Source organism: Pundamilia nyererei, unplaced genomic scaffold, assembly GCF_000239375.1.
Source record: "Pundamilia nyererei isolate P.nyererei 1_Seehausen unplaced genomic scaffold, PunNye1.0 scaffold00250, whole genome shotgun sequence".
NCBI classification, from domain to species: domain Eukaryota; kingdom Metazoa; phylum Chordata; class Actinopteri; order Cichliformes; family Cichlidae; genus Pundamilia; species Pundamilia nyererei.
Window position 1 is genome coordinate 596,300 of NW_005187651.1, and position 12,069 is coordinate 608,368.

The window sequence follows — 12,069 nt, forward strand, 5'->3', positions numbered from 1 at the left end:
CCTGCTCTGCTGCCATGTTCCTCTCTTTGCGTTTCATTCCCTGTTCGCCTCTTCTATCACGTTTTTCCATGTTTCCCCAGCACCTTATGTGTGTCTTGTTCCGTCTCTGTCTGCCTGCTTGCTCATTTAGTTTGTGTGTATTCCCAGTTTAGTTAATTTGTATTTTTGGTGTTCAGCAATAAAGGTGTTTTTTGAGTTCAGTCTGCCTTTGGGGTCCAGTTCATGACATGCGTACATATTTTAGCATCTTGTTATTAACATGTTTGCTCTGGTGCCAAACATTGTCCAACGTTGTGTTTCCCCTAATAAATATCACAGCCTGAAAAAGTTAGCAAAGTTTTCAATCAGGATTATTTTTTAAACATAAACTTGATATTTCTGAAAGGCTTCTTCTTCTTCTTCTAACTGAAACAGGAAGTTGTTTAAATTTTCAAATAGATTATGGGTAGGTCTCATACAGTCTGCTGAATCAGGACTATATGTTCTTCAGAGAAATCCTCAGGGGATGAGCATTAGCACCCAGATTTCCAGAGAGCGAATCACAACACCTGCCTGTAAAATCTCCCAAGCTGTTTGTGCCTCTGTGCTGGGGAATTTAGGCCAGGTCAGGTCAGGCTACCTGTTAAACTTCTGGTCAGCATGCTGCCGAGTGGTGTAAATGAAATAAAAAGAAGGCAATAAACTAGTCGAATAAACATCTAGATAACATATGCTAAAAATTTACTTTTATTTTACCTAATGATTAAAAACATTGACAATAAACTTTTAATAGAATTGTAATAATTTGAGCTTTTTAGTCTTCTGGTTACATGCTACAATTTTCTAATAAAGTATATTTTTTCTTTCATTTTCTTTCCCGTAGTTCCCACATTTCTGATCACTGGATTAATTATTTTTATGAACTATAGCTGTATATTTACACATATGTGTGCACGCATATATTTAACATTTACAGTAGTAAACTTTGACTTGACTGTCACTTTTAGAGTTTTGTTAAAAGTGGGTTAAAACTCCTGAAAATGAAAGTACAAAATGCATATTGTGTGTGTGCTGAGCAGTCTGTGTGTGTAAAGTGCTGTAAATGTTTTTCTTATACTTACAGTTTGCACATGAGATTTTGCTAAACCAATGAAAGTGTACCAATCTGCGTTTCCTGCTTCTTGAGGTGTGAGAGAGGCGCGCCTTCATGTGAAGAGACACAGGCTAAATAAGCTGGTCTAATCCAGTCCAGGTGGTCCTGTCTGCTTCTATTAGAGGAGGCTGCCAGTGGGGGAGACTCCACCAGGTTCACAATGAATCCACAGGCTGGCTTACCAGCTTACTAGGAGTTGCTCTCTGACTGCCTGCTTTCAAAACCAACTTCTAAAGATAGAGATACTTTTTATCCATGTAGGTTCACCTTGTCAAGTCGGGTTTTGTAGAGTTTGTAGAGTTGCTTAGGTGGACCAAAGTGCTAAGTACGCAATCAGCAACACTTAATTCAATCAACAATTAATGCTCTAATTTGATATTGAGCTTTCTGTTGAAAGATAAAAGTGCACAAACAAATCATTCAAGTTTTGTCCTACGATTTCTAGTCCTTTATAAGTGACCTTTCTTTTGTTCTGTTGTTAAAATGGTAAATGGTAAATGGCCTGTATTTATATAGCGCTTTAGAAACGATCTTGCACAGGTGTAATAAACTTTTATTCAAGGCTTCTGAGCATATTTCATGATCAGGAATGGCATTCAAATCAATAAATATAAACACACAATAAATAATCTACAACCAACAAAGAGTATATAATGTTTGGGTGTAAAAGTGACAAACAAACCAAATACTTCTTTTTTTTTACCCTTTAGATGACTGAGGCTAACGAAATCAGGGCTAAAATATGAACCCACAATCACAAATCTACATGTAGCCTCAGATTCTGCTCATTTCTCAGTTCACAAGTCAGGAAAAATGATTTAGAGTACAAATGATTCTTACATGCATCATTCGTTCATTGTTTACAAAGTGCATTTCATATTAACATTACTTTCATTATTTTATTAAATATCTTCGAGTCCTAGTTGTGTTTTAGGAACTTTTTGCACACTGAATGATCTGCTGAATATTTCTCCTTGCAACCACCTTCTTTTGTTGATGGCAATTATGTGGTTGATGGTTTAGTAACAGGATTCCAGTGCAGTGCTCCTGCAATGCAGTGCTGCACTTCAATAAATTGTCAAAAATCAACGCAGCACAAAAACATCTTTCCGTAGCTGGATGATTGAACATGCATCAAGACTACAGGTACTACATTTCTACTACATAATGCAGTTTACTAAAATCTGTCTTTATACTCTAGATACCTCATAAATGACAAAGACTCTTTACATTGGCTGTGCAGCTCATTTTCTATGTACTCTAACATGCACTTATTCAATTGTTGGGGATCTATTAACATTTTTCTAGCAGAATTTTCCTGTCAGTTTGAGAGTTTTTAACTGCTATTTGAATTATTTCAGGAACTTGTGTTGCTCTGCCTCCTCTACTGGCATTATCTGTCACCTGGTCAGCTCTGTAAAAGACAACATCACTCAGGTTTGTAATCAAACTGTGTTCATTTGAATTCACAGCTCTGCTCTCCCATCAGGCAGTTGATTTTCTTCCACCAGGTCTCTGAAAGGCTCTTGATCTTATCAGGGGTCTTCTTCCTGAGCGTTAGCCTCTTCTGCTGCTGGAAGTTGTTGCTCTCTGTGTACTGGATGCTAGCTAAGATAGCTGAATCAAAAGTGTCCTTCAGGTTTTTCTGAGTCAGTGCTGAGCACTCTGCAAAACTCACTGCCCCAAGCTCCTGGGCAAGCCGCTGGCCCTCCTCTGTGGACACTGGCTGCTGCTGGTTCTGTGCCAGGTGGATCAGTACTTGAACATCTTCTCTCAGGTCCAGCTGGGTGCCTACCAGGACCACGGGCATGCTGGGACAGTGCTGACGGATCTCAGGAAGCCATTTGGTAGTGAGGTTACGGAAAGAGCAGGGACGGACGACGCTGTAGCAGAGGAGGAAGACATCAGCATTTTTGTAGCACAAGGGCCGGAGGCTCTCCAACTTCCCCTGCATGAATATGAAGACAAACCAGATTATAATCAAGCGGATTTGTTTTACAGACAGACAGGTGGCTTCATTCAGCGTTTGTGTCAGTTATTCCCACAAAAATCAACATCAGCGGCGTATCTGTCTCGCCTCATTTGTGGCTCTCAGATCCAAGCCTGCTGACTCCACTGAGGAGATATTCCTTATGGAATAATTATTATTTTATAATATTGTAAGTGCCCTAACCCTGTTACAGAAATATTGTGATTGCTGGTTTTCACTCATAAAAGAAACACAGATAAAGTATAATATATAGAAATAAATAATATAGTTTATTTACTTACACTGATCAGAACTGAGCACAAGTACTGCTGCGAGCATGGCTAATTCCCAATTTGATTCTTTAATGAGTGTTTTCAGCAGCTTCTGTTATGCTGATGTTACTGCTATTGGTCTTCCTCATACAAGATTACATTCATGGGGCCATTCATCTGTAGATCATTTACGGTGATAAGGACACTCTGCGTGGAAAAGGGTTTTGTTATAAGTTGGATAGCCCAACCCTATTATTTATTTTATAAAGAACAAAACAACCTGGGTGTAAATCTTTGTCCAATCTATCACTGATTAGTCTATTAGAGAAAGGGTGAAGATAAGAGAATCCTCAAAAAGTCGATAGAGCACAAGGACCACAAAAAAAACAAAAACAAACAAAAACTACTGAAATACAAACTCACTTATTCCTGCAGGGGGCGACATAAACTGGGGGCTTACAGGGACATACTTGGGATTGGTGGGCAACTCAAACTGAAGGGGTGATAAAGGATTTAAGTCCAGGACTTGCTTTTACCTCTGGACTTAAATCCTTGTGTACTCTGCAGGGGGCAGCCAGCACAAACAATCACTGCAAATTTTGGATCCAATGACTGACAACTACTCATCGATCACTGATGACTTACATTAATCGATCCATCAACCAGCCCCCATTTCTATCATGGCAACGCATTATAAGGAAGAGAGGAGTAAACTTAATTTACACTGCATACATCAATATTTTAACTCCAGCTCTCCAATTCATCATATCAATTGCTAGCTTTTTAAAATAAGAAACTAAAAAGAAAAGCTGATGCTCACCTGTCCAGCCATGTCACAGAGCTGCAGCCTCACCGGCTTTCCGTCAACCACAACCATCGCTAAGAAGATCAAAAGACAGCTTACAGTATGTTTTGAGCTATGATCCTTTACAGCTTCAGTAAGCTTTGCAGCAATAAACGCTTCTTGTGACCGAAAATGTGGATAAACGACCAACTAAGGCATGTAAGAAGTGTGTGTGTGTGTGTGTGTGTGTGTGTGTGTGTGTGTGTGTGTGTGTGTGTGTGTGTGTGTGTGTGTCGCTGGATCAGCTGCACTAACGATCAAGATTTACCGGTAAAGTTGTCAAACGCTGTGGGGACATATTCTGTTGGGTATCCATTGGTGGTGTAGCTCACGATGAGGCTGGTTTTGCCCACCCCTCCGTCTCCAACCAGGACGCAGTGCACCTTGCGCTCGGGCGCGGAGCCGGAACGAAGGCGCTTCATGCTCAGCGGAAAGTCCCGGTTCTTCAGGCGCAGAGGCGGGACCGGGGGACAGTCCCCTGCACACACCGGGTCCGACACAAGGCGAGGCTTCTGCTTCCCAATATCCTGAGGGAGCATGGCTCTGCCTTTGCACAGAAGAAGATCCGAAGTTTTATGGCGGTTCAGATTTGTTGGAGGCTTCCCGTTTGCTCCATTTTCCTGAACACTGTTTCTTCTGACTGGGCTTCTCTACTGCAAATCTAAAACGCTAAATGGTACTTCGGAGATTTGTGTTAACCATGTCAGATATTTGGAGCAGGCAGTGGCACAGCCGTCGGGTTTCTCTGCTCAGCAGGAGCTCCTGATTGGCATTCTCCCTGCATCTGCTGTGGTCGTGTCTCCTATAAGAGGCTTACAGAGCTGAGCGCCATCTGAAGCTGCAGAGCTCTCCAAGTGAAATCAGCTAAGCTTACCAGAAACGTTTACCGTTAAATACGGATTTGATTTCATTCCTATATACAAAAAGAAAAAAAGAAATCATCTTCGCAGATGGAGCACCATGAAACTCCTCTGCTGAATAAATGTTAATGTTGACGAAATAGCCAACATAATAACATACATAGCAACAAAAGATAAATACAGATGCTGACTCACTGTTACTGTGACATCAGTTCATTTCTGCCAACCTGCTGCTTAGTGAAAATGAGAAAGAAGCGTTGCTATGCCCTCTGGTGGTTAAATCATTTCAGCTGTGGAGACTGAAGGAGCAGTAGCAAATCATTACTCAGACAAGCTGTAGACTGCAGGTCTAATGCTTCAGCAGAGAAAGAGAGGGAAGGCTGAAAACATCAGAAGTGGCGAGAGGCGGCTGCATATCGTGACGGGGGAAAGCTGTTATAACACCCTCAGTAAAAATCACAGTGACCATAAATATCATAAATAGTTCATAGTTATCTAATTCAGCATTTATTTAAAAAGGGAAATTGTCTCTGATGTGTGTGATCAAAGTAACATGAAAGTTTTGTGTTTTAAGGTCAAACCCTTGAGATTAGTTTCCAAATTAATTTGGATAAAAGTATGAAGCACTGGACCAGTAATAATAATCTAAAAACAAATACTTTTTTCTCCTTTATGGAGTCAAACAGGGAACTTTAATTCTTGCAGATTGTGATTGATTTTGAATATTAGGATTACAGCTACCCAATGAAATAAACTAACCTTGATTTATTCTGTCATCACAGACGAGGTGAGAAACTGCTTCACTAAGCCCAGCCGGCACCTTTGTGTGAAGTGTGTGATTTCTGCACAGCAGTCTCCTGGAGAAATGTGTGGGAGGCAGAATGTGGGAGGCAGAATGTGTTGCCATGCATTTAACAGCAACAGCACCCCACAGAGTGAGAACAAGAATATATTTCTTAGGGACACATTGCATGAAGTGTTCCCGTTTCTTTAATGGCAATTGGCATTGTTGAAGTATTTGTCCAGAGGACGTCCTTTTACAATCTCTCTCCCAGCACAGAAATATCAGGTGTTTCTGTCTTTCTCTATATGCAAAGAAAACCCTTTGTTTCCTATTTGTTTCTCAAAGAAGCTGTGTTTTTATCTACAAATACAAAAAGAAGAGCAAACTCCAAGAACTTAATACCTCAGGATAAGAAGAGATTTCCAACCACTCTGTGCATGAGCTGAGGAAGTGGAACCAGAAGGATGGTATTTATTAGAGACTATCAAGATGACGTCCTCCAGTTGTTCTTATTTCTGTTTGATATAAAGTTGTGAAGTTGTGACACAAAATGTAAAATGCTTCAGAGCCATATTGACTCCAAAAGGTAAACACTCATAAAAACAATCAAGCCACATGTTTATTTACAATTAAATCCAAAAAGGCCCATTTTCATCAATTTACTTTTATTTAATCTATTTTTTTACTTATTTTAATTTGTGTGTTTGTTTGATAATCTGCATAAAAATATGAATAATTGTAGGCAACAAAAGTGTGGAAGCAAAAGTTTTCATTTTCTACCCTTACAGAGGATTTCTGAACATAATGCAGTCTATAAACTGTGATCAAGTCATTACACCAAACCGTTTGTTTTTTTAAAATTGTCATCTGCAAATGATATTAATGCTTTTAAAAAAGTTTGTCTTCAAAGTCAGACAATTCATCGTCCTGAAGGCAGACGAAACATTGCTAAGAAATCATCTTAAACCAGCGAAGGACACTGTTGCCTAAAAGGATTAACAAAGAGGAACGCACCAGAGATCTACCAGCTCAGTGAATGGAGACATGGGGCAGCGTCTGAAGCTGGCAACGCACACACAAACACATAAATCTCATCAACACAGAGACACAATCACACACACACCTAACATACAAAGCTGCTATTCTACTCATGTACAAACAGTCTCCCCTAAACCCTCCCCACCCTCCAACATCTGATAAACTAGACACCTAATCAGAATCTTTGGGGACCCCAGGCCTCCTTTTGGAGTATGCAGACCAAGCAAATACATTAACTCAATTTAGAGTTTGAGATTAAGGGCCCACCCCTCCCCCTTTATGAACACACACACACACACACACACACACACACATGCAACATCCCTCCTCTTTCCCCTTACTCTGCCTTTCCTCGATCCCTTGTCTCTCTTTTTGATGGGATCAGCTGAGCGCTACATTCTCTTCTTCTTCTTCTTCTCTAGCAACCTCTCTCTCTCTCGCTCTCTCTTTCTATCTCTATCTGTCACACTCTCTCGCTCTCTCCCTCAGGGGACCGGGGTGCATGGACTCTATAGTTATGGGCCGGGGCCATCTGTCAGCGTGCACATTCACGCAGCCACCAGAAGGCCACAACATGTGCAGATTTAAATGGAGAACCCAACTTTCCCAGGACACACAGTCCTGACCCCGGCAGCCGCTGCAGCTCCCCCTCCTCTTCATCCTCCCTCCCATCACCCCGTGCCTCCCTCCTCCTGTTCTTTCCTCCATCCCACGTCCGTGACCACTATCCAGCATCCCTAAAATACAGACCCCACCCACCTGCCACACCCTCCTCCACCAACACCACCAAGAAATACTGTCTGCATTTGAATCAGTGAATTAAAGTCCCCCACCCAAAACCTCCTGGACCAATCAGGCCCCAACCCAACACACCCCAAATAAGTGTTTGCATGCATGTGTGTTTGTGTGTATGCATTGTAATGGCTGAGCAGCATGCACAAGCACCTTCTTTACACATAATGATGGATTTCCACCTTACATAGCAGCTGATGGAGAAAGAGGGGAGGTTAAGGAGGAGGTGGGCGGAGGGTGGGGAGGGGAGAGAAGGGAAGGAAGGCAACACTGGTGGGTGTGTGAGAAAGGGAGCGATCAGCTGATTGGTAAAACTGATCATGAAGGAGAGGGAGAAAGGATGGAGGGGAGTGTTAGGCAGCAGTGTGTGTTGTTGGATGTGGGCGTGGGGGGCATGGGGTGGGAGGGTAACAGGATTGGTCTTGTCTGTGGGACCCATGGGGAGGACAATAGGAGCGGCGGGGGTAGGGCGAGTGTCACACGCTTTTGCTTTGTGGCACGGTCAACAGGCGTGTGCCACGGGTGTCGTCTCGCCTCCCCTTCGCCTGCTGTCCAACTCCTGGGGAAGCACCGGCAGCCATGAGAACCAGGGCCCCAGTGCCTTTAATGAGGGGCGTGCTGTTTCTTATCAAAGATGGACAAGCCATCATTACAATCATCATTAGAAGCTGCACAATGGAGCATACCTCCCTTAGCTATGGATGGGAAAATCCTCCAGCAGAGCAGAGGAACTGATGGCAGTAGTGGGGGGGATGACATTTCTTTCTTTTAAGGGTACAAAAAGTGAGTGCGAATGTGTCATTTTAATGAATTTTCAACAGTTTCTCCTGGTGAGGCAGCACAGCTCATTTTGCGCATCTCCATCATTTTTTTTCCAAGATAAATCGTTTCAAATAGATCATACATGAGCGAGAAAGCCATCATCTGATAACATTTTAGAAAGTTTCTGCCTTGTGCATAAAAATAATTTTGACTGAGAAACCCCTTAATGTATTCATTTTTCAAAATGTTTGCTAATCATAAAACTAACTAATAAAATTAAGCAGAGTAAGAAGAAAGAATACATTGAACAATATCTCTGCTGGGGCTCTTATGATGTCGAATTTACATTTCACATTTACGATGATCAAAAAAAATCCAATGACCATGTTTATATTTAACTCAAAATGCAAGTGCATGCAGATGTTGAGACACTCTTTTATACTCTTTTTCATAGCAGTAAAAAAAGAAACTTACAAAAAGAACAATTACACAGTTGCTTGCAATGATATTATATGTGCATTACTGAAAATTACAGAAATCTCTCTGTTGATCCAACATTTTGTGGAAGCTGCAGCAGTTATTGTGTCAGGGTTTTTTTGGATACATCTTTACCACAGGTCAGTCAAACAAGGCCAATAGGGTGAAATTGCTAAAAATTCAGTTATATACATGAATTTCAGCCATTTAGACAACTCTTCCTGTTTTTCAAGCTTTATCTCACTGGGTATGAAAAATCTGTCAATGACCATCTTCAGCTGTGTCCTGGGCATTGGCTGGGCCACTCAAAAACAGTTAGGTACTCACTGTGATTGGAAAGTCTGTGGCATTTCCTGTGCTTCATGCTTTAGCTGATGGACAGGTGAAGTGTTGACATGGTCAACTTCCATTCAAGAGCTCATGTTACTCAAGGTTGGACTTAACAGGTTGGGAAGATGTCTTGCTGACCATCTGCTATCAATCAGCACAGTTGCAGCATGAAAACCAAGAGGGTAGTACAAAGGTAGTGCTCTGAGTTTTCAAGCAACATGTTGATATTTATGTCAAGGTTGGCTGTGTAACAGGCAGTATGACACAAACCCAACTGGTAAACAACCTCCTGTTAGCTACATACACAGATAACCTGAAAGTAACCATAGCACCATAACAGAAAGCCCAAATGTCAACAATAATGTTGACACTGGAACCAAGAATAATCAAAAATATAAAACCAGAGAAACCTGGACCAACGACCCCGGGACAACGACATCAACAATTTGTTTCAGGTATATAATATCTGTTGTTGAATTGTTATCTGAAATATTACTAATAAATATGTTTTCTAATTTTTGTAGTTCATTTTCTTTTCTGGCCAAAAAGGTTTTGCAACGTTGAGGGTTTTACAGAAAAGCAGGTTATTGTCTAGTGTTTGCCAGACACTATGCTTAAAACCAAAAAAGTTCTATTTTTGACTTTCTTTTCATACTTGTGACAGCATTGGATATCTGTGTTCTTGCGCGTCAAGATTAGTTTACAGCTGCAGTGCAAGTATAAAAAGACAACTTTGAATTGAACATTTGGGCTCTCATCACATCCCTGATTAAGGACCTGCTTAATAATTAATTGGCTGTGATAACCAACTCTCTGAAGAATTATAATATTTTTAAATTTCCCTCATTTTCCATATGTTAAAACTTCTGCACAACTTACCACATTTTTATCATGGGTGCATAGAGTTCATCAGAATTATGCCCTGACACAGAGTGTGTATTGTGGAATCTTCAAATCATTTCAGTTCAATTCAATTTAATCAATATAGTGCTAAATCATAGCAACAGTTCCCTTAAACTGCTTTATATTATAAGGTAAAAACCCTACAATAATGCAGAGAAAGCCTCACCAATCAGATAAACCCCTATGAATAAGCACTTTGTGACAGTGGAAAGGAAAAACTCCCTTTTGACAGGAAGAAACCGCCAGCAGAACCAGGCTCAGGGAGGGCCAGGTAGCTGTCACAGGGAGACACCAATCCCCGTGCTACAGATGAATCCTAGTCACAGATTACTGAAGTAACCTGTGAGCAAAAGCAAAATAAGAAATTCCAGTTTACCCTATAAAATGACACTTACATTTGGGTCATGTGATTACATATATGGTCACAGGATTCTTGGAGTTTGTGTTTTGATACTTTAAAGACTGTGAATGGTCAATAACCAAATACCCACTCAATTCTGGTTTACTTTGCATTTTCAAGTGCTAAGGTGCACCTGCCTGAGCTTTTAGACAAACTGAAAGTGAAAATTGTAATAACAACTAGATTACATAACACTAAGATACAAGGTGCAGTTCGTTATTTTGATAATACCGTATCATACAGTTAACTAGCAGCCATATAGCTAAACTTCATCTAAATGGTAGTTTAACCCTTTAAAGCCTCAATCATGAGAGGATTTTTTAAAATAAAGTGTTTATTGATAATTTGATCTGATAATTATTAAAACATTTTAAAAAATAGATATTAATTTGCATACATGAGCTTTAATTTGTACCATATTTGATATATCTATCATTGTTTAGTTTTTTGTATTATGTATTGTGCAAGTTATTTAAGTTTTTTTTTTTCAATGGAAAAAAATCACACTGATGATGTAGAAGTCTCAAAAACCGTATCTATCCAATATGATAAACACTAGGTGTTAAGGGGTTAACAGCGTAATCACGGTGTAGTCTAGAGACTGTAGCTCTGAACTGACGGGGGTGGGCGTCAAATACGTAAAGAGACTAAGTCTTAGTTGATAAGATAAGTGTAATTACCTGACGAACGACTGATAAACTGTGCTGATTTTATGATTCCCGTCCAAAGGTTTAAATAAGGATCTGATTTTATACAACATGATACTCAAAGTGTCTCTTTCAGAGAGAAAAAAGTCCAGGCTGGGACTGTACCTTTAAAGTAAACAAAAAAGGAGCATGCTGAAGACTCAGAAGGAGCTTCGATCCCTGCATCATCTGCAGTAAGTTAAAAACGATCACACTAAATCTTTCGGTGTTTCTTTTCTTGGTTTCAGTCTCTCTGGGCGGCTGGCAGTCAGATTTGTCCAGGTTACCGTGTCATGCACTGTAGCCCACTTTTGAATTTGTCATCATTAATGTTTGTCCAAAAAATGTGTCGCTCCACTGTGGCCTTTCTCAAGTGTCTCCTTCAAATTCTTTTTAATGCTCTTCACTGGCCTCTGGCCACGACTGCGGGGAGCATTGTCATTTTGCTAAAGGTGGAGGCGATGTAGGGAGGAGGTGTGTGTGTGTGTGTGTGTGTGTGTGTGTGTGTGTGTGTGTGTGTGTGTGTGTGTGTGTGTGTGTGTGTGTGTGTGCGCGGAGGGTGAGGGGGGCATGACGCTGCAGCAGTGGCAGCTGGCGGCCCAGCTTGCAGGGGCCATCTCTTCACAATGGAGAGCCTTCCCTCGGGGGCCAGTGATTTAGGACAGGGCTCTCTGGACAGGCCCCTGAAGAGGGGAAGAGAGGACACTGGCTTTGGAGAAACACACTCGCCCTCTCTCTCTTTCTTTCCACCTCTACCTCCCCTCCTTTTTTGTGCCTTGTCCTCTAAAGCTTCCCTGCTGGTTCCTGTACAACCCCCCCC

At 41.1% G+C, this 12,069-nt stretch overlaps 1 protein-coding gene across 1 annotated transcript; it reads right to left on the bottom strand.

Annotated features, from left to right (window-relative positions):
• Positions 1-1,675: 1,675 nt before the first annotated feature.
• LOC102206345 (rho-related GTP-binding protein RhoU-like) lies at positions 1,676-5,297 on the bottom strand. The gene is made up of 3 exons (XM_005749599.1): positions 4,486-5,297; positions 4,194-4,252; positions 1,676-3,080 (listed from the first exon to the last, which is right to left on the bottom strand). The coding sequence occupies exons 1-3, from the start codon at positions 4,754-4,756 to the stop codon at positions 2,589-2,591; spliced, it is 822 nt and encodes a 273-aa protein (XP_005749656.1). The 5' UTR covers positions 4,757-5,297; the 3' UTR covers positions 1,676-2,588.
• Between the last annotated feature and the right edge of the window lie 6,772 nt (positions 5,298-12,069).